Source organism: Salmo salar, chromosome 13 (assembly GCF_965601325.2).
Source record: "Salmo salar chromosome 13, fSalSal1, whole genome shotgun sequence".
NCBI classification, from domain to species: Eukaryota; Metazoa; Chordata; class Actinopteri; order Salmoniformes; family Salmonidae; genus Salmo; species Salmo salar.
Genome location: NC_138303.1, coordinates 62915153 through 62939367, shown reverse-complemented (window position 1 = coordinate 62939367; position 24215 = coordinate 62915153). Strand labels below are relative to the sequence as shown.

General features: G+C 44.2%; 1 protein-coding gene across 22 annotated transcripts in view; it reads right to left on the bottom strand.

Moving 5' to 3' along the window:
• The window catches only part of dlg2 (discs, large homolog 2 (Drosophila)), a 405714-nt gene that overhangs the window by 175765 nt on the left and 205734 nt on the right, over positions 1–24215 (bottom strand). For 18 of the 22 annotated variants that reach the window (XM_082960249.1, XM_082960254.1, XM_082960252.1 and 15 more), the window contains one exon: positions 7360–7521. In XM_082960249.1, coding sequence (XP_082816375.1) covers positions 7360–7521 — 162 coding nt within the window. Of the gene's footprint in view, positions 1–7359; positions 7522–13556; positions 13635–24215 lie in introns of those variants that run through there. The other 4 variants (XM_082960262.1, XM_082960266.1, XM_082960264.1 and 1 more) reach the window with 1 other exon arrangement.

Sequence of the window (24215 nt, the reverse complement as noted above, 5' to 3'; positions counted from 1 at the left end):
TTTGCTATGAGACTCCGAATTGAGGTCATGTGCATCCTGTTTCCATTGATCATGTTTCTACAACTTGATTGGAGTCCACCTGTAGTAAATTCAATTAATTGGACATGATTTGGAAAGCCACACACCTGTCTATTTAAGGTCCCACAGTTGACAGTGCATGTCAGAGCAAAAACCAAGCCATGAGGTCAAAGGAATTGTCAATAGAGCTCCGAGACAGGATTGTGTCGAGGCACAGATCTGGGAAAGGGTACCAAAACATTTCTGCAGCATTGAAAGTCCCCAAGAACACAGTGGCCTCCATCATTCTTGGAAGAAGTTTGGAACCATGGAAGAAGTTTGGAACCACCAAGACTCTTCCTAGAGCTGGCTACCCGACCAAACTGAGCAATCGGGGGAGAAGGGCCTTTGTCAGGGAGGTGATCAAGAACCCGATGGTTACTCTGACAGAGCTCTAGAGTTCCTCTGAGGAGATGGGAGAACCTTCCAGAAGGACAACCATCTCTGCAGCACTCCACCAATCGGGGCTTTATGGTAGATTGGCCAGACGGAAGCCACTCCTCAGTAAAAGGCACATGACAGCCCGCTTGGAGTTTGACAAAAGGCACCTAAAGACTTTCAGACCATGAGAAACAAGATTCTCTGGCCTGATGAAACCAAGATGGAACTATTTGGCCTGAATGCCAAGTGTCACGTCTGGAGGAAACCTGGCACCATCCCTACGGTGAAGCATGGTGGTGGCAGCATCACACTGTGGGGATGTTTTTTAGCGGCAGGGACTGCAAAACAAGTCAGGATCGAAGCAAAGATGAACGGAGCAAAGTACAGAGAAATCCTTGATGAAAATCTGCTCCAGAGCGCTCAGGACCTCAGACTGGGGCGAAGGTCACCTTCCAACAGGACAACGACCCTAAGCACACAGCAAAGACAACGCAAGAGTGGCTTCGGGACAAGTCTCTGAATGTCCTTGAGTGGCCCAGCTAGACCCCGGACTTGAACCCAATCGAACATCTCTGGAGAGACCTGAAAATAGTTTTGCAGCAACGCTCCCCATCCAACCTGACAGATTTTGAGAGAATCTGCAGAGAAGAATGGCATGATGGCACCGGAGGGGATGGCTGCCGTCTTATCGGCTCTTAACCAACCATGCTATTTTGTTAGTTATTTCACATCGTTTGTAACCTGTTTTGTACATCATGTTGCTGCTACTGTCTCTTATGACCCAAAAGAGCTTCTGGACATCAGAACTGCGATTACTCAACTCAGATTAGACAAAGAGTTTTTCTTCAATGAGTCGGGCGAGAGGGATATACTACAGACACCCGACCAGGCCCAGATCCCCGTGATTCGCTGGAAAAGGAAACATAGGTTTTGCGGAAAAAGATCAGTGCGCCTTGTGAGGATCAGGCGACGAGTGGCTAATCTGCCTTTAACTTCAGTCCTGATAGCTAATGTTCAATCGCTGGAAAATAAATGGGACGAACTGAAAGCACATATATCCTATCGACGGGACATTAAAAACTGTAACATCTTATGTTTCACCGAGTCGTGGCTGAACGACGACATTAAGAACATACAGCTGGCGGGTTATACACTCTATCGGCAGGATAGAACAGCAACCTCTGGTAAGACACAGGCGGGGACCTATGCATATATGTAAACAACAGCTGGTGCACAATATCTAAGGAAATCTCTAGGTATCTCATGATAAGCTGTAGACCACACTATCTACTACCACACTATCACGAAGAGAGTTTTCATCTGTATTTTTTGTAGCTGTCTACATACCACCACAGACCGATGCTGGCAGTAAAACCGCACTCAATGTGCTGTATACCGCCATAAGCATACAGGAAAACGCTCATCCAGATGCGGCGCTCCTAGTGGCCGGGACTTTAATATAAGGAAACTAAAATCAGTTTTTCCTCATTTCTATCAGCATGTTAAATGTGCAACTAGAGGGGAAAACAATTCTAGACCACATTTACTCCAAGCTCTCCCTCGCCCTCCATTTGGCAAATCTGACCATAATTATATCCACCTGATTCCTGCTTACAAGATAAAATTAAGCAGGAAAATCCAGTGACTCGGTCTATAAAAAAGTGGTCAGATGAAGCAGATGATAAACTACAGGACTGTTTTGCGAGCACAGACTGTAATATTTTCCGGGATTCTTCTGATGGCATTGAGGAGTGCACCACATCAGTCACTGTCTTTATCAATAAGTGCATTGAGGACGTCGTCCCCACAGTGACTGCACGTACATACCCCAACCAGAAGCAATGGATTACAGGCAACATTCGCACTGAGCTGAAGGGAAGAGCCGCCACTTTCAAGGAGCGGGACTCTAACCTGGAAGCTTATAAGAAATCCCACTATGCCCTCCGACGAACCATCAAACAGGCAAAGAGTCAATACAGGACTAAGATCAAATTGCACTACACCGGCTCAGACGCTCGTCAAAAGCGGCAGGGCTTGCAAACTATTGCAGAATACAAAGGGAAGCAAAGCCGAGAGCTGCCCAGTGACACGAGCCTACCAGATGATCTAAATAACTTCTATGCTCGTTTCAAGGCAAGTAACACTGAAACATGCATGAGAGCATCAGCTGTTCTGGACGGCTGTGTGATCACGCTCTTCGCAGCCAATGTGAGTAAGACCTTTAAACAGGTCAACATTCACAAGGCCGCAGGGCCAGACGGATTACCAGGATGCGTACTTGCATGCACTGACCAACTGGCAAGTGTCTTCACTGACATTTTCAACCTCTCCCTGTCTGAGTATGTAATACCAACATGATTCAAGCAGACCACCATAGTCCCTGTGCCCAAGAACACCTGCCTAAATTACTACCGACCCGTATCACTCACGTCTGTAGCCATGAAATGCTTTGAAAGGCTGGTCATGGCTCACATCAACCCCATTATCCCAGAAACCCTAGACCCACTCCAATTTGCATACCTCACCAACAGATCAAAAGATGATGCAACCTCTATTGCACTCCACACTGCCCTTTCGTACCTGGACAAAAGGAACACCTATGTGAGAATGCTATTCATTGACTACAGCTCAGCGTTCAACACAATAGTGCCCTCAAAGCTCATCACTAAGCTAAGGACCCTGGGACTAAACAACTCATCCCTCTGCAACTGGATCCTGTACTTCCTGACGGGCTGCCCCCAGGTGGTAAGGGTAGGTAACAACACATCCGCCAAGCTGATCCTCAACATCGGGGCCCCTCAGGGGTGCGGCTCAGTCTCCTCCTGTACTCCCTGTTCACTCATGACTGTACGGCCAGGCACAACTCCAACACCAAAATTAAGTTTGCTGATGACCCAACAGTGGTAGGCCTGATCACCGACAACGATGAGACAGCCTATAGGGAGGAGGTCAAAGGAGATGATTGTGGACCACAGGAAAAGAAAGACCGAGCATGCCCCCATTCTCATCGACGGGCTGCAGTGGAGCAGGTTGGTGTCCCCATCAGCAACAAACTAACATGGTCCAAGCACACCAAGACAGTCGTGAAGAGGTCACGACAAAACCTACTCCTCCTCAGGTGACTGAAATGATTTGGCATGGGTCCTCAGATTCTCAAAAGGTTTTACAACTGCACCACCGAGAGCATCCTGACGGGTTGCATCACTGCCTGGTATAACAACTGCTCGGCATCCAACCGCAAGGCACTACAGAGGGTTGTGCGTACGGCTCAGTACATCACCGGGCCAAGCTTCCTGCCATCCAGGACCTCTATACCAGGCGGTGTCAGAGGAAGGCCCTAAAAATTGTCAAAGACTCCAGCCACCCTAGTCATAGACTGTTCTCTCTGCTACCGCACGGCAAAAGCGGTACCGGAGTGCCAAGTCTAGGTCCAAGAGGCTTCTAAACAGCTTCTACCCCCAAGCCATCCGACTCCAGAACAGCAAATCAAATGGCAACCCGGGCTTTTTGCATTCCCCCCCCCCATCCTCTTCTACGCTGCTCCTACTCTCTGTTATTATCTATGTATAGTCACTTTAATAACTCTACCTACATGTACATATTACCTCAATTACCTCGACACCGGTGCCCCCGCACATTGACTCTGTACCTGTACCCGCTGTATATAGCCCCACTATTGTTACTTACTGCTGCTCTTTAATTATTTGTTATTCTTTTCTCTTAATTTTTTCTCTTTTTTTTGGTATTTTCTTAAAACTGCATTGTTGGTTAAGGACTTGTAAGTAAGCATGTCCCTATAATACCTGTTGTATTCGGCGCATGTGACAAATACAATTTGATTTGATTTGATTTAAAGAAACTCCCCAAATACAGGTGTGCCAAGTTTGTAGCGTCATACCCAAGAAGACTTGATGCTGTTATTGCTGCTAAAGGTGCTTCAACAAAGTACTGAGTAAAAGGTCTCAATACTTATGTAAACGTGATATTTCCGTTTTTTGGGGGGGATAAATTAGCAAAAATGTCTAAAAAACAGTTTTTGCTTTTTCATTATGGGGTATTGTGTGTAGATTGGTGGGGAATAAAAAAAAAACAATTTTAGAATAAGGCTGTAATGTAACAAAATGTGGAAAATGTCAAGGGGTCTGAATGAATACACACACACACACACACACACACACACACACACACACACACACACACACACACACACACACACACACACACACACATATATATATATTAAGCGCACACACTACCGGTCAAAAGTTTTAGAACACCTACTCATTCAAGGGTTTTTCTTTATTTTTACTATTTTCAACATTGTAGAATAATAGTGAAGACATCAAAACTATGAAATAACACATATGGAATCATGTATTAACCAAAGAAGTGTTAAACAAATCAAAATATATTTCATATTTGAGATTCTTTGCATACTCTTGGCATTCTCTCAACCAGCTTCATGAGGAATGCATTTCAATTAACTGGTGTGCCTTCTTAAAAGTTAACTTGTGGAATTTCTTTCCTTCTCAATGCATTTGAGTTGTGTGTCGTGTTGTGACAAGGTGGGGGAATACAGATGATAGCTCTATTTGGTAAAAGACCAAGTTCATATTATGGCAAGAACAGCTCAAATAAGCAAAAAGAAATTATAGGCCATCATTACTTTAAGACATGAAGGTCAGTCAATATGGAAAATTTCAAGAACCATGAAAGTTTCTTTAAGTGCAGTCGCAAAAACCATCAAGCGCTCTCATGAGAACCACCACAGGAATGGAAGGCCCATCGTTACCTTTGCTGCAGAGGATAAGTTCATTAGAGTTAGCAGCCTCTGAATTTGCAGCCCAAATAAATGCTTAACAGACTTCAAGTAACATACACATCTCAACAGTTCAGAGGAGACTGTGTGAATCAGGCCTTCATGGTCGAATTGCAAAGAAACCACTACTAAAGGACACCAAGAAGAAGAAAAGACTTGCTAGGGCCAAGAAACACGAGCAATGGACATTAGACCGGTGGAAATCTGTCCTTTGGACTGGAGTCCAAATTTGAGATTTTTGGTTCCAACCGCAGTGTCTTTGTGAGACGCGGTGTGGGTGAACGGATGATCTCCGCATGTGTATTTCCCACCGTAAAGCATGGAGGAGGAGGTGTGATGGTGTGGGGATGCTTTGCTGGTGACACGGTCTGTAATTTATTTAGAATTCAAGGCACCCTTAACCAGCATGGCTACCACAGCATTCTGCAGCGATACCCCATCCCATCTGGTTTGGGCTTAGTGGGACTATCATTTGTTTCACAACAGGACAATGACCCAACACACTTCCAGGCTGTGTAAGGGCTATTTGACCAAGAAGGAGAGTGATGTAGTGCTGCATCAGATGACCTGGGCTCCACAATCAACCGACCTCAACCAAATTGAGATGGTTTGGGATTAGTCGGACTGCAGAGTGAAGGAAAAGACTGTTGGAATAGCATTCCAGGTGAAGCTGGTTGACAGAATGCCAAGAGTGTGCAAAGCTGTCATCAAGGCAAAGGGTGGCTATTTGAAGAATCTCAAAAATAAAATATTTTGATTTAACACTTTTTTGGTAACTACATGATTCCATATGTAGTGTTTCATAGTTGTGATGTCTTCACTATTATTCTACATAGTAGAAAATAGTAAAAATAAAGAAAAACCCTTGAATGAGTAGATGTTCTAAAACTTTTGACCGGTAGATAAATAAATAATGTAAGAGAAGCTTAGGCCTAACCCGAGAGATAGAGATATGCCGGTGGCATGCTACGACACCGGCATGCATTTCTTTATGTCAGATGGCTACTGCATCTGCTATACAGATATAGACGTACAGAAGGTGTAATTCGTAAAAAATGTTACATTGTTAGATTATAGGAGTAACTCTGGTAGGCCTGAAAATGTCACCTCAAGTTCAACTGTTGGAGTCAGTTCGAGCGCAGGGGCGCACTGCCTTCATATCATAGGCCTGTAGTAGCTAAAGCTTAACAATAGCCACACCAACAACAAAAAACCTTCACAAACATTATTAGGGTAATATCAAAAGTATGTCAAGCCATTGTTTATAGGGAAAATATGAGCAGAAGAGCAAATGTAAATCAGGGAAAAAACACACTACCCTCCCTGTGCCCCTCCAAAAAAACACACTACCCTCCCCTGTGCCCCTCCAAAAAAACACACTACCCTCCCCTGTGCCCCTCCAAAAAAACACACTACCCTCCCCTGTGCCCCTCCAAAAAAACACACTACCCTCCCCTGTGCCCCTCCAAAAAAACACACTACCCTCCCCTGTGCCCCTCCAAAAAAACACAGAAAGTTTGACTACCCTCCCCTATTTTGGACCACCCCACCCCAGTACATGTTGATCTGTCCCTAATGGACACTTATTTAAAGGATTTGTTACTGGACAAGTCCAGGTAGTCCCTCCCTGTTTATCAATTTTCTTACATTTGGTGCCTAATAAAATGACCACGACGATGTTCTTGTGTTAGCAGTGGGGTACTGAGTTGCACTTATGAGAGGCTTACTGAAGACTCAGGGTAGGAATCACAATGGTTTTTGAATGGCTCAAGAGATTAAGAGAAGGAATGGCTGAGAGGAATGAGAGAAAGAGATGGGAAGAAAGAAAGAACAAGAGAGAGAAAAGAAAGGAAACTTGAGGGGACAAAAGAAAAAGAACAAGAGAGCGAGAGAGAGAGAGAGAGAGAGAGAGAGAGAGAGAGATAGGGATAGGGAGGAACATGGAGTCCACCATGTTGGCAGTCATGCATGGTGTGGTTTGGCGAGATCTCGCCAATGAGAAAAACACTGGTTGAAAATATGTAATTTTTGCAGTTGAAATTATGTATTTTCAGACAGTTTTGCTCACTGGATTTGGGGTGCAGGAGAGGACGTTTGCTGACCTTGAGCGGGGAGATATGGGAGTGGGACACGTAGCCATGCACATTCTCAATCTCTGAGAGGTTCTTCTCCGACACGTGCACCAACTCAGGGGCGCGCACCTCGTTGGTCAGCCGAGGGAACCCGTGCTCAGGCGGAGAGTCCTCATCTTCATAGCGATATTGCTTTAGAACGGAGGAAGAAGTGAAGGAGAAAAGGAGCACAGTGGAAAAGGGAAAAGAAACAGTAAAAGGTCAATCAGAAGGACAACAATAATAGACAGACATATATTTATGTTCCACTTTGTGAACCATGCTGTTTGTAGATAAATGTTACAAAGTAACATAATACATTGACTAGGCTACATGTGTAGCCCAATTCTGTGGCCCAATGAAGTGAATGAGGACTCTTCTGTGATGGTTCATGTTACCCATATGGTTCCCATATGATTCATATGGCACTTCACCACTACTAAACTCTTGTGAAATGACAGTGAAAGCTTAGTCCCATTGGGGGTCTTGGGATAGAAGGGGAAGGGAGGTCTTTGCCAGCAAGTGTGAATCTATGACAGCGTATATAAGTGAGAACATGTGGGCCCTTCCAGAGGATGTCAGAATGCAAAATGATGGGTGAACTGAAACATGGTAGCCTTGTTGAAATTGGAATGGAAAGTGAGAAAGTTGCACTTCTTTTCATAGGGCCTTTTTGTGAAATAACTAGTGCCGGGATTCAATCAAAGCCGTGTTGTGGACAAATGCATTAAAATACAATTTCCCTCACCCTCGCGGATATGGCATTCACGGTAAAGCTGCAGATGACAGCTCAAGCAATAATTACCTTTAAAAGTCAAGTGCAGTGTGCTTGTCGACAACTCTCCTTGGATTCAATTCTGGCTTAGGTGAACATTGCTACATTTAGTAGCAATAACAAAAGAGACAGTGGTGCTGCAATGGATAGCAGCCGTTTTACTGGCTCCTGACTAATACTGCGATTTTGTGTGGTTTTTTTGTACGTAATGTTTCCGCCATATTTTCCTATGACCGAAAAGAGCTTCTGAACATCAGAACAGTGATCACTAACCTCCATTTGGATTAAGATTTCTATTTTTTTACCAACAAGTCAGTAACGGAGGACATACTTCTCACTCTGAACTAGGCCCTAATCCCCGAGACTCGGAAAAGAAAACGGCTGCGTATGAGGGGCCGACGTGTGGGCACCCTGACGAAATTACGTTGCTAGTACATAAACCGTTTCTACCCTCCGTTCTATTGGTGAACGTACAATCTCTGGAGAACAAACTGGACAAGCTCCGTTCAAGACTATCCTATCAATGTGACCTGAAGAAATGTGAAGTTTCTCGAAGTCATGGCTGAAGAAGGACATGGATAATATACAGTGCCCTTGGAAAGTATTCAGACCCCTTGACTTATTCCACATTTTGTTAGCTTACAGACTTATTATAAAAAATAAAATAAAAATAATTCCCTCATCAATCTACACACAATACCTCATGACGACAAAGCAAAAACATTTTTGCTAATGTAATACAAATAAAAAACAGAAATATCACAATTACAAAAATATTCAGACCCTTTACTCAGTACTTTGTTGAAGCACCTTTGGCAGCGATTATAGCCTTGAGTCTTCTTGGGTATGAAGCTACAAGCTTGGCACACCTGTATTTGGGGAGTTTCTCCCATTCTTCTCTAAAGATCCTCTCAAACTCTGTCAGGTTGGATGGGGAGCATTGCTGCACAGCTATTTTCAGGTCTCTCCAGAGATGTTCAATCTGGTTCAAGTACAGGCTCTGGCTGGGCCATTGAAGGACATTCAGAGACTTGTCCCGAAGCCACTCTTGCGTTGTCTTGGCTGTGGGCTTAGGGTCGTTGTCCTATTGAAAGGTGAACCTTTGCCCCAGTCTGAGGTCCTGAGCGTTCTGGAGCAGGTTTTCATCAAGGATCTCTTTGTACTTTGCTCTGTTCATCTTTGCCTCGAACCTGACTAGTCTCCCAGTCCTTGCCTTCTGAAAAACATCCCCATAGCATGATGCTGCCACCACCATGCTTCACTGTAGGGATGGTGCCATGTTTCCTCCAGACTTGACACTTGGCATTCAGGCCAAAGAGTTCGATCTTGGTTCAATCTTTAATGAGGAGTGGCTTCTGTCTGGCCAATTTACCGTAAAGGCCTGATTGGTGGAGTGCTGCAGAGATGGTTGTCCTTCTGGAAGGTTCTCCCATCTCCACAGAGGAACTCTAGAGCTCTGTCACAGTAACGATCGGGTTCTTGGTCACCTTCCTGACCAAGGCCCTTCTCCCCCGATTTCTCAGTTTGGCCAGGCGTCCAGCTCTAGGGAGAGTCTTTGTGGTTCTAAACTTCTCCCATTTAAGAATGATGGAGGCCACTGTGTTCTTGGGGACCTTCAATGCTGCAGAAATGTTTTGCTAACCTTCCCCAGATCTGTCTCGGAGCTCTACGGATTCCTTTGACCTCATGGCTTGGTTTTTTCTCTGACATGCACTGTCAACTGTGGAACCTTATATAGACAGGTGTGTGCCTTTCCAAATCATGTCCAATCATTTACCACAGGTGGACTCCAATCAAGTTGTAGAAACATCAAGGATGATCAATAGAAAAAGGATGCACCTGAGCTCAATTTCGTGTCTCACAGCAAAGGGTCTGAATACTTATGTAAATAAGGTATTTCAGGTTTTTTTATATACATTTGCAAACATTTCTAAAAACCATTTTTTTCCCGCTTTGTCATTATGGGGTATTGTGTGTTTTTAAAAAAAATTTAATCCATTTTAGAATAAGGCTGTAAAGAAACAAAATGTGGAAAAAGTTCATGGGTCTGAATACTTTCCGAAGGCACAGTATATCTATCTGTTTTTTCTATGCATTAGCAGGACAGAATGGTAGCGCCGGGTAAGCTCAAAGGGGGAGGTGTGTGTCTCTTTGTTAACAACAGCTGATGCGCAATCTCTAATATTAAGGAAGTCTCGAGGTTCACCTGAGTTAGAATAGCTCATGATAAGCTGTAGACCATACTATTTACCAAGAGAGTTTTCATCTATATTTTTTGTAGCTGTCTATTTACCACCACAAACCGATGCTGGCACTAAGACCGCACTCAACGAGCTGTATACCGCCATAAGCAAACAAGAAAATGCTCATCCAGATGCAGCGCTCCTAGTGGCCAGTGATTTTAATGCCAGTGATTTTAATGCAGGGAAACTGAAATCCATTTTACCTCATTTCTACCAGCATGTAACATGTGCAGCTTGAGATGAAAAAACTCTAAACGATCTTTACTCCACACACAGAAAAACACATACAAAGCTCTCCCTCGACCTCCATTTGGCAAATCTGAACTCTATCATCCTGATCCCTGCTTACAAGCAAAAACTCAAACAGGAAGTAACGACGTGCTCAATATGGAAGTGGTCAGTATGGAAGTGTCAGATGAAGTGGATGCTAAGCTACAGGACTGTTTCGCTAACACAGACTGGAATATGTTCCGAGATTCATCTGATGGCATTGAGGAGTTTACCACATCAGTCTCCTGCTTCATTAATAAGTGCATCTACAATGTCGTCTCCATAGTGACCATACGTACATATCCCAACTATCTGCACCGAGCTAAAGGATAGAGCTGCTGCTTTCAGGGAGCGGGACACTAATCCAGACACTTATGACAAATCCAGCTACATCCTCTGACGAACCATCAAACAGGCAAATCATCAATACAGGGCTAAGATCGAATCCTACTACACCAGCTCGGATGAGGCAGGGTTTGAAAACTAGCATGGATTACAAAGGGAAACCCAGACGCCGAACTGCCCAGTGATGCAAGTTTACCAGACATGCTAAATACCTTCAATGTTCGCGTCGAGGCAAGCAACACTGAACCATGCATGAGAGCACCAGCTGTTCCGGACGACTCTATGATCACGTTCTCCATAGCCGATGTAAGACCTTTAAACAGGTTAACATTCACAAGGCCGCAGGGCCAGAAGGATTACCAGGAAGCGTAATCAGAGCATGCGCTGACCAGCTGACGAGTGTCTTCAATGACATTTTCAACCGCTCTTTGGCCCAGTCTGTAATAACTACATGTTTCAATCAGACCCCCATAGCCCTGTGCCCAAGAACACAAAGGTAATGTGTCTAAATGACTATCGGCCTGTAGCACTCACATCTGTAGCCATGAAATGTTTGAAAGCATGGTCATGGCTCACATCAACACCATCATCCCAGACACCCTGGACCCACTCCAATTCGCATACCGCCTCAACAGATCCACAGATGACGCACTCTCAATCGCACTCCACATCGCCCTTTCTCATCTGGACAAAAGGAAAACCTATGTGAGAATGCTGTTCATTGACTAAAACTCAGCGTTCAACACCATAGTGCCCTCCAAGCTCATCACAAACCTAAGGACCCTGGGACTAAACACCTCTCTCTGCAGCTGGATCCTGGACTTCCAGATGGGCCACCCCCAGGTGGTGAGGGAATTCAACAACACATCCGCTATGCTGACCCTCAACACAGGGGCCCCTCAGGGGTGCATGCCTAGTCCCCTCTTGTACTCCCTGTTCACCCATGACTGCAAGACTCCAACAACATCATTACATTTTCAGATGACACGGCGGTGGTAGGCCTGATCACAGACGACGATGAGACAGCCTATAAAGAGGTTAGAGAACTGGCAGTGTTGTGCCAGAACAACAACCTCTCCCTCAACATCAGCAAGACAAAGAAGCTGATCGTGGACTACAGGAAATGGAGGGCCGAGCACGCCCCCATTCACATCAACGAGGCTGTAGTTGAGCGGTTCGTTAGCTTCAAGTTTCTCTGTGTCCATATCACTAAGGATCTATCATGGGCCACACACACCAACACAGTTGTGAAGAGGGCACAATGCCTCTTCCCTCTCAGGAGGCTGAAAAGATTTGGCATGGGCTCTCAGATCCTCAAAACGTTCTACAGCTGCACCACTGACAGCATCTTGACTGGCTGGATCACCGCTTGGTAAGGCAACTGCTTGACATCTGACCGCAAGACGCTACAGAGGGTAGTGAGTATGGCCCAGTGCATCACTGGGGCTGAACTCCCTGCCATCCAGGACCTCTATACGAGGCAGTTTCAGAGGAAGGCCCAAGTCAAAGACTGTTCTCTCTGCTACCACACTGCGAGAGGTACTGATGGTCTGGAACCAACAAGACCCTGAACCGCTTCTACCGCCAAGCAATAAAACTGCTAAATAGTTAGTTAAATAGTTAACCAAATAGCTATCCAAACTATCTGCATTGACCCTTTTTGCAGGAACTTTTATGACTCATCACATACACTGCTGCTCCTCTTTATTCCTAGTTATATGTACATATCTACCTCAATTACCCCATACCCCTGCACATCGACTAGGCACTCGTACCCTGTGTATATAACCAAGTTATCGTTACTCATTGTGTATTCATTACTACGTGCTTTATTTTCTACAATTTCTCTATTTTCTTTCTCTCTGCATTGTTGGGAAGAGCCCGTAAGCATATTAATGTGATCTACACCTGTTGCTTATGAGGCATGATTTTGTATTTGAAAATACACTAAAATGAAATTACTGAAGGAGTGTCTTGTTTAACTGATCCTTTGAACTTGCCTTGGGATACAGTGGACAACCATGTCTTTCTTGTCGCAGAAGTAGACAATGCTTCAGATTACCTTTCTGAACGTCTTTCTTCCTGCCTTCACAGAAGTTATATCATGGCAAACAAATTTTGCTTGATTTGTCGCATGAGGTGTTTGACAAATGACATTTGCTTTTTGGATGTAACATTTTCTATATTCATACCTAGAGAAAGACAAGGCAAAGCGGTCTATTATAAACCTGCTAAGATAACTCATCGCTATATGCCCACATAACACTAAAATATTAAAACCAACTCAAAACAATATCAAATAAATACCTATATTTCCATCAAGCTAATACTGTATGTCCCATAACCTATTTTATCCATGATAGAGTGAAAAGGGGCAATACCCCCAAGGCCTGAGTGCCTTATGATATGAAAGCAGTGAAGTCCTCTCTGTGTACAGCACAAGAGTGGAAAGCAGCATGAGAGTGGCATGGATGGGCAGTGCCCTGCCCGAAGCATGGGGAGAAGGATGGCATGAAGATGGGGCCCGAGGGACAGTGTAAAGTCCCCTCTCTCACCCAGGGAGCGTTCATCAAGTCGGGGTTCATGCATGCCGGGGGCTGGCCAGTGTGTGGGGACCCCTGCACCGCAGCCGGCCTGTTCTGTGGACAAGAGAGAGCAATCCAGCTTTGACCACAAGGGGGAAACCAAGAGAAGAGCAAAAGTCAAAATGTTCAGGGTAAAGTTTCTCATATGGGTACATATCTAGGATCAGTTTACCCTCCCTAAATCCTAACCGTGTGGTTAGGGGAGGGATGCAAAAAAAGGCCTCAGATCTGAGTCTGGGTTAACTTCATCCTGCTCAAAAGTAAACACTCATCCAAAAGCTCCAGTCACCTGGGAAGAAGCAACACGCAAACACGCGTGTGAAACTCAAGACAAACACACCAGCCAGTGTAGCTGTGATAGAAACAAATAGACAGGGTGACGAATGCCACCATGCTCTCCAACAATTAGACCCACCACACACACACAGTTTGGGCAGACAGTAATGGCTGGAAAACCACGGGTCAAAAGAACAAACATGATGATCAAGTTCCCATGTACCGCAGCAACATTGAATGGACACACTCAGATTCCCTCCCAAATGACATTCTATTCCTTAGTGCACTACTATTAACCAGTGCCCATAATGCTCTGGTCAAAAGCAGTGCTCTATGTAGGGAATATGGTGCCATTTGGGATGCAACCTAAATAAGCAATTCACAACATTCAGCAGGCTCGGAATACAAAAATCCCAGTACGTGATGAACCAAAACAATAGATGAGATATCTACGACTGAGGGAACAGCGTTATAGGTGGATCATGTCAGCTGCAATGCACCAGCAATCACAGTGATCTTTGATAAGGGCCTTTTAAGAGTTGAGGGAGAAGCCTATGTATAGGGCAGCAGGTAGCCTAGCAGTAAGCAAAAAGGTTGCTGGTTTGAATCCCAGAGCCGACTAGGTGAAAAATCTGTCGTTGTGTCCTTGAGCAAAGCCCTTAACCTTAATTGCACTTGTAAGTTTCTCTGGATATAATGTTAAATGTATGCTACATGCCTAATGCTATACCGCCCAGCCCCTCACCCTGTTGAAATAACATCAAGAGCAACAGGCCAGAGAGAACTATCCCAAAATATATTAATCTGCAATAAGCTAGTTACACATATCAGATTTCCCTGATTTAAGCTGCAGTCATATTTTAAAGCATCTTTCCACACGTTCCTATGCAGAGGAACAATCTGATGCCTCAAACTCTCCAATTACCCCACATCCTGTGCTAATAATCTCGCTTTATGATTAGACACTAAGCACTGTGGCCGACTGTCTAATCCACTGTCCTATTTTTCCTCTTTTATCACTCCCTCGATCTTTCCTCAGTTTCTCTTTTACCCTTTTCACACTACTGAGTCAAGCCAAGTTATACATCCACCATAGTTGCTGGAACCGTACTGGAAAGGCCAATTAAAAGGAAATATCAGACCCAGTACAGTTCGGGTTGACACGCTAATCTGAAAAGGTAATTACATTCTCAAACTAATGCATTCTAACTCGCTCACTCTTTCGCTCTCCTCTAGTAGTCTGAGTAAGAACAGACAGACAGTGAACACTCCAGCTGGTGCCCACAGGGCAAAACTCATGCACTCTTCCTCTCTGACCACAATTCCCTTCCCAAACTAAGTGGACCTCAACCATCTGACCCCTATCAGACTACCACAGAGTTCTAACCCCCAGTACTACACCAAATACAGTACATGGGTTTGATTCCCACGTCTGCCACACACTGAATATTAACACAACACCTTAGTCGTTACGCCAAGAGATCCGATCCCCTTGACAAGGTCGCTAGGTTTTGGGTTAGGGTTGCTACAATATGCTTACTGTCTATTATGATTGGGTATTGAGGGACATACTGTAAGCACTAACATTGGTCACTTAGAGAGTGGGATGTCACTGGCTTAAGGTAGAAATAACAGTGCTTGGCCTCTCGAGTGGCGCAGCGTTATAAGGCTACAGACCCAGGTCTGTAGCCTATAAGACTACAGACCCGGGTTCGATCCCAGGCTGTTTCACAGCCGGCAGTGACCGGGAGACCCATAAGGCGGCGCACAATTGGCCCATCGTCGTCCGGGTTAGGGGAGGGTTTGGCCGGCCGGGATGTCCTTGTCCCATCGCGCTCTAGCAACCCCTTGTGGCAGGACGGGCGCCTGCAAGCTGATTTCAGTCACCAAGATGTACGGCGTTTCCTCCGACACGTTGATGCGGGTTAAGCGAGCAGTGCTGCTTGGCAGAGTCGTGTTTCGGGGAGAACCTTTGCCTCTCCCAAGTCAGTACGGGAGTTGCAGCGATGGTACAAGACTGGAGCTAACAATTGGATATCAATTAGGGAGGAAAAGGTGTAAAAGTAAAAAAAATTAAAACATTTAAAAAATATATATATATAAGAAATGTAAAGCTGTAGAGTGATTTAGGCATAGATTCAATCAAATCAAGCAATAACCAGCGACAGCCGACACATAGCTTGTGTTTTGGTGGTGTCGGAGGTGTACCTGCGTTAGAACTGGCAAATCGGGGGGAAGTTGCTGGTGTGGTCATTGTCATGAAGCCACACCCGTCTCACACATGCTAGAAGTTCAGAATGAAAAAGTGGAGGCTATATACAGTAGATTTAATGACACTCAAATTGAAAATAATTTAACTAAATAATGAGGATTTGTATCAGCCTAATAGAGGTGTAGATTACATCTCACATTCCAGTGTTCAAACTTGGAAACAAAGGCTGCATAGGATCTCTCTCAACGTGACTCTGTGTAACCCTTATTTTCTCTCTCTATGTCATTTATATGTATCCATACTGTAATGTATGTATCTGTATCCAGAGATAAATGTGTGTGCAAGAGAGACATTACGTGTGAATGTATTACACTTGTGTGGATTCCATTTTAAGATGCCATTATATCTTGCGTTGGCACAGTTCCATTGAACCGGCACACTTTTCTCACTGCACCCTGTAATTGAATATAACTATTCAGATAGGGCAATCAGCAGACGTCATCCCACACTGGCACTTAGTGTCTGTGCCTAACGTACCATAGCAATGCCCACTGAAAAGTGGAAACTGGCAGTGCCATTCCTTAATATCGGCACAGTAACATTAAATGTCCTCTACGCATCTTCATTCTATACGTTATTAAGACGCGGCTCAGTTGGTAAGCTCGTGGCGCCGGCAATTCCAAGCGTCCTGGGTTCAATTCCGGGGGGGATCACATACACGACTATCGCTTTGATAAAAGCTTCTGCCAAAAGGCATAAACTGCAAACGATTATATTATGGCAACATTATCTTAACATCATAAATGACCTCTTCTCAAAGGAATGTACGTGTTTTTTTAGAGTTGTGTTTTTCTTGAGCTGATTATATCTTTCAATCTGTAAATTGAGAGGACTTGAAATTGTACGGTGTCTCAAGTAAAAAAAAAAACACACACACTTCAGTTAAAAACTTTATACGGAGTAGAAAGGAAACAGTGAACATAAAATAACTGGGATGCCCACTCTCACACACACAAACACCCAAACACAGGAGAGGGGCACATGTGGGAAGCCAAGGGCAGTGCCCGGTTCCTCTTTTCCAACATGGCCACTTCAGATGAACATAGAGAGCTGATGAACTTGTCTGCAAACACAGAGTTAGGTGTGTGTCACTATCCCTCCTGTCTGTCGCCCAAAATGGGATGTAGAGGAGTACTGGATAGTGGTCATGGGGAAAAACTAGGCCTAATACCACTCTGTTGCATTTCCATGACCATTTGTAACACAAATTGGTTACACTTTCCATTACAGTGCCCTTATTACTGTGTAATTTCCTGTAATTGTAATTACTCACTATTACACTGAACTTAAACTGTACTTAAGAGTTACTTAGGGTTAGAGTTAGTACCTAAGTAAGGGTTAGGGTTTAATGAGTAATTACAATACTTATTACACTTTAATTACACAAGTAGTTACACAGTAATAACGGCAGTGTAATGTAAAGTGTTACCCAGAAATCTCATTAGCTCTCAATGTATTCTGTGAGCCATTCTATTCATATGTAGGGAAGAATGGCATTTCATTCAATCCCCTGTAGACCTATACAGATGCAGTGATATGAAAATGTGGGGTTGGCCCATAAGCGGGCATACTTTACTTGAAGTTGTAAAGATACCATATGACGTACATAACACATATACTACCATGCAGTTACACAGGATTGCAACGTATTGGTAGTACATGTAACCACTACACTATTGCACCACAACTACTTTGAATGAGAATTTGCCGAGTTGTGAAGCTGTGTTTCTCCATCCTGGTCCTTGGGACCCAAAGGGTCGCAAAATTGTTGTTTTTGCCCTAGCATTCACACACTTCATTCAACTAGTCAACTCATCATCAAGGTTTTGATTTGAATCAGGTGTGTTAGTGCTATAGGGCAAAAATAAAAACGTGCACCGCTTTGGGTCCCTAGGACCAGGACTAAGAAACACTGCAAGTGCCAACAACATTTTGGTTACCAAAGTAGTTATGGAATAATTATATATGCATTAGGAAGAGGTAATGTGAAGTGTTACCCATTTACCTTGACTTTTTATAGTGTGTAGGCCTACATGTTCAAGCAGCCAGAATCTCTCAAAATCATTGAGACATTATCCAGAAAGAGCAGAGCTGAGCTAAGCTTTTCCTCCCTTTCAACATGAGTCATCCTGAGCTACCATTGACAGCAGTGAGTGTGCATTCAAAAATATGCTTGCCATAGTTCTTCAAAACATTGAAACTGACATAGTTAAAGGGATAGTTCACTCAAAAACAATACTTGAGTATGTTGTTCATCAGTCCACTGTTAATGCAATCCCAAACAATTGTGCATGTCAGCAGTCACGTTCCCAAGATGGATCACTTTCAGTACAGAGCAAAAACTGTGAAGTCTTTTACATCATATGTGTTAATAACTATAGCTACATTAATAAACTCAGCAAAAAAAGAAACGTCCCTTTTTCAGGACCCTGTCTTTCAAAGATAATTCGTAAAAATCCAAATAACTTCACAGATCTTCATTGTAAAGAGTTTAAACACTGTTTCCCTTGCTTGTTCAATGAACCATAAACAATTAATAAACATGCTCCTGTGGAACGGTCGTTAAGACACTAACAGCTTACAGACGGTAGGCAATTAAGGTCACAGTTATGAAAACTTAGGACACTAAAGAGGCCTTTCTACTGAGTCACACAAAACACCAAAAGAAAGATGCCCAGGGTCCCTGCTTATCTGTGTGAACGTGCCTTAGGCATGCTGCAAGGAGGCATGAGGACCGCAGATGTGGCCAGGGCAATAAATTGCAATGTCCGTACTGTGAGACGCCTAATACAGCGCTACAGGGAGACAGGACGGACAGCTTATCGTCCTTGCAGTGGCAGACCACGTGTAACAACACCTGCACAGGATCAGCACATCCGAACATCACACCTACAGGACAGGTACAGGATGGCAACAACAACTGCCTGAGTTACACCAGGAACACACAATCCCTCCATCAGTGCTCAGACTGTCTGCAATAGGCTGAGAGAGGCTGGACTGAGGGCTTGTAGGCCTGTTGTAAGGCAGGTCCTCACCAGCAAGAACGTCGCCTATGGGCACAAACCCACCGTCACAGGACCAGACAGGACTGGCAAAAAGTTATCTTCACTGACAAGACGCAGTTTTGTCTTACCAGGGGTGATGGTCGGATTCACATTTATCGTTGAATGAGCATTACATCGAGGTCTGTACTCTGTAGCAGGACCGATTTGGAGGTGGAGGGTACGTCATGGTCTGGGGCAGTGTGTCACAGCATCATCGGACTGAGCTTGTTGTCATTGCAGGCAATCTCAACGCTGTGCGTTACAGGGAAGACATCATCCTCCCTCATGTGGTACCCTTCCTGCAGGCTCATCAAAAACATGATCCTCCAGCCTGACAATGCCACCAGCCATACTGCTCATTCTGTAAGTGATTTCCTGCAAGACAGGAATGTCAGTGTTCTGCCATGGCCAGCGAAGAGCCCGGATCTCAATCCCATTGAGCACACCTGGGACCTATTGGATCGGAGGGTGAAGGCTAGGGGCATTCCCCCCAGAAATGTCCGCGAACTTGCAGGTGCCTTGGTGGAAGTGTGGGGTAACATCTCACAGCAAGATCTGGCAAATCTGGTGCAGTCCATGAGGAGGAGATGCACTGAAGTACTTAATGCAGCTGGTGGCCACACCAGATACTGACTGTAACTTTTGATTTTGACCCCCCCTTTGTTCAGGGACACATTATTCCATTTCTGTTAGTCAAATGTCTGTGGAACTTGTTCAGTTTATTTCTCAGTTGTTGAATCTTGTTATGTTCATACAAATATTTACACATGTTAAGTTTGCTGAAAATAAATGCAGTTGACAGTGAGAGGACGTTTCTTTTTTTGCTGAGTTTAGCAATATGCCATATGGCACTATCTATAGTGTATGGCAGGATCAGTATTAAGAGGTCGTAGCGCAGAAGCTTATGTGCAATATCTACAAGGGGCCAACAAAGACCCAGCTGACTTGAAAGCTATTAAAAACGACTAGGAAAAGGCTAGGCATTTTCAGTTATAATATGGTTGCAGAAAGATCGCTAAATTATATTTGTAATTTTAAAAACTCATGCAATGGTTAACCGTTTGGTCTGAAATGATTAACCTTTGGTTGCATGAGGTTTGAAAATGAAAAATACATTGGGATGAGGTGTGGAAGGGATTAGGTGTTTGCAAAAAAAATAAAAAAATGTTGATTGGGATTATTATTGAATGTACAGATTATACACTGTCAATACCTAACTGTACAGTTGTATTTCTGATTATTTTAGTCACCAATTACACACAGATATACGTAGTTTATACAATTAAAAATACAGCCGTTTGTTAGGGCACATTTCTCATCAGTCCATTTGGTCTCAAAATATCATTATTTTCCACATATTTGCCTCATAGTTATCCTAATAGCAGGTCTACGTTTACCTCCTGGAAAGTCTCATGATATTACAAAACCAGATTGATGCGCAAAACACATCATCAGGAGGCTTATTAATGCTCTTGCTTAATTTTGGACATCAAGAGACTAAAAGAAATATATCTTTAAAAACTTGAAAATTGACATGCTCAATTTTGTGGGACTGTAGGCTATCAAAAGTGAAGAATAATTGAAAAAATGATTTTAGTAAAATGACACTTTATGATGGCTTTTAATTTACAGAGAACAATCTAACATTATGGCACTGTATCTTGGCATACTGGTTACTGCCAACAGACAACCAACCCACAAAAACAACAACAACGGTTGATAACCATCAGATCTGAAACTTTGACCACAGGGCATGTTTGTACTCGTTCCATATTGTTACCACAATCATAGCACTGAGACACGGCCCACGTAGCATGGTTTAGCACTGTAGCACGGTTAGCTCTGGGGTGACGTTTCCCCTAGGTACAGATTTAGGATCAGCTTCCCCTCCCCCAATCCTAACCTTAACCATTAGTGGGGTGGATGCAACCTGATCCAAGATCAGCGTCTAGGGGCAACTTCACCCTACTCGGTTCAGCCCACTGAAGTATACTTAGCGTTGCAAAGCTACCGGTGATTTACCAAAGTAAATAGGTAATCTATGTCAATCTATGGTAACTTTGGCAATGTATACTTAAATAGCTTTTAAAAACTGTATTAATATATAGTATTCATTTCTTATATGTGTCCATATTGTCCCTGAGTTTATAGTGGATAGACCATACAGTTTAAGAGAAAATAGCCTAATTAATGAAAACATTTTCTAATCAACAATGGCATTATTTTCTATTAACTCTGCAACTCTTCCAACTATTGACTTTTTTCACAACTGCCACCAGTTTGTCAGCAAAACATTTACAATAAAGATACAGTATACTGACAGTAAACTATACTGCTCAAAAAAATTAAGGGAACACTAAAATAACACATCCTAGATCTGAATGAATGAAATAATCTTATTAAATACTTTTTTCTTTACATAGTTGAATGTGCTTACAACAAAATCACACAAAAATAATCAATGGAAATCCAATTTATCAACCCATGGAGGTCTGGATTTGGAGTCACACTCAAAATTAAAGTGGAAAACCACACTACAGGCTGATCCAACTTTGATGTAATGTCCTTAAAACAAGTCAAAATGAGACTCAGTAGTGTGTGTGGCCTCCACGTGCCTGTATGACCTCCCTACAACGCATGGGCATGCTCCTGATGAGGTGGCGGATGGTCTCCTGAGGGATCTCCTCCCAGACCTGGACTAAAGCATCCGCCAACTGCTGGACAGTCTGTGGTGCAACGTGGCGTTGGTGGATGGAGCGAGACATGATGTCCCAGATGTGCTCAATTGGATTCTGGTCTGGGGAACGGGCGGGCCAGTCCATAGCATCAATGCCTTCCTCTTGCAGGAACTGCTGACACACTCCAGCCACATGAGGTCTAGCATTGTCTTGCATTAGGAGGAACCCAGGGCCAACCACACCAGCAAATGGTCTCACAAGGGGTCTGAGGATCTCATCTCGGTACCTAATGGCAGTCAGGCTACCTCTGGCGAGCACATGGAGGGCTGTGCGGCCCCCCAAAGAAATGCCACCCCACACCATGACTGACCCACCGCCAAACCGGTCATGCTGGAGGATGTTGCAGGCAGCAGAACGTTCTCCACGGCGTCTCCAGACTCTGTCACGTCTGTCACGTGCTCAGTGTGAACCTGCTTCATCTGTGAAGAGCACAGGGCGCCAGTGGCGAATTTGCCAATCTTGGTGTTCTCTGGCAAATGCCAAATGTCCTGCACGGTGTTGGGCTGTAAGCACAACCCCCACCTGTGGACGTCGGGCCCTCATACCACCCTCATGGAGTCTGATTCTGACCGTTTGAGCAGACACATGCACATTTGTGGCCTGCTGGAGGTCATTTTGCAGGGCTCTGGCAGTGCTCCTCCTGCTCCTCCTTGCACAAAGGCGGAGGTAGCGGTCCTGCTGCTGGGTTGTTGCCCTCCTACGGCCTCCTCCATGTCTCCTGATGTACTGGTCTGTCTCCTGGTACACCTCCATGCTCTGGACACTATGCTGACAGACACAGCAAACCTTCTTGCCACAGCTCGCATTGATGTGCCATCCTGGATGAGCTGCACTACCTGAGCCACTTGTGTGGGTTGTAGACTCCGCCTCATGCTACCACTAGAGTGAAAGCACCACCAGCATTCAAAAGTGACCAAAACATCAGCCAGGAAGCATAAGAACTGAGAAGTGGTCTGTGGTCACCACCTGCCGAACCACTCCTTTATTGGGGTTGTCTTGCTAATTGCCTATAATTTCCACCTGTTGTCTATTCCATTTGCACAACAGCATGTGAAATGTATTGTCAATCAGTGTTGCTTCCTAAGTGGACAGTTTGATTTCACAGAAGTGTGATTGACTTGGAGTTACATTGTGTTGTTTAAGTGTTCCCTTTATTTTTTTGAGCAGTGTATATAAATAAAACACCTCCAAAACAAAGGTCATGTGGTTTGGTAAGAAGAATGCCCCTCTCCCCACAGGTGTGATTACAACCTCTGAGGGTTTAGAGCTTGAGGTAGTCACCTTATATAAGTACTTGGGAGAATGGCTAGACGGTACACTGTCCTTCTCTCAGCACATATCAAAGCTGCAGGCTAAAGTTAAATCTAAACTTGGTTTCCTCTATTGTAATCGCTCCTCTTTCACCCCAGCTGCCAAAGTAACCCTGATTCAGATGATTATCCTAACCATCCTAGATTACGGAGATGTCATTTATAGATCGGCAGGTAAAGGTGCTCTTGAGCGGCTAGATGTTCTTTACCTTTCAGGCCATCAGATTTGCCACCAATGCTCCTTATAGGACACATCACTGCACTTTACTCCTCTGTAAACTGGTCATCTCTGTATACTCGTCACAAGACCCACTGGTTGATTCTTATTTATAAAACCCTTTTAGGCCTCACTCCCCCCTATCTGAGATATCTACTGCAGCCCTCATCCTCCACATACAACACCCGTTCTGCCAGTCACATTCTGTTAAAGGTCCCCAAAGCACACATATCCCTGGGTCGCTCCTCTTTTCAGTTCGCTGCAGCTATGGACTGGAACGAGCTGCAACAAACACTCAAACTGGACAGTTTTATCTCAATCTTTTCATTCAAAGACTCAATCATGGACAATTGTGTCTGCTTCGCATAATGTATGGTTGTCTCTACCTTCTTGCCCTTTCTGCTGTTGTCTGTGGCCAATAATGTTTGTACCATGTTGTGCTGCTGCCATGTTGTGTTGCTACTATGTTGTTGTCATGTTGTGTTGCTACCATGTTGTTGTCATGTTGTGTCAAGAGCGTCATTGTAGCTCAGTTGGTAGAGCATGGTGTTTGCAACACCTGGGTTGTGGGTTCGATTCCCACGGGGGGCCAGCACAGAAAAATAATGTATGAAATGAAATGTATGCATTCACTACTGTAAGTCGCTCTGGATAAGGGCGTCTGCTAAATGACAAAAATGTGTTGCTACCATGCTTTGTTGTCATGTGTTGCTGCCATGCTATGTTGTTGTCTTAGGTCTCTCTTTATGTAGTGTTGTGGAGTCTCTCTTGT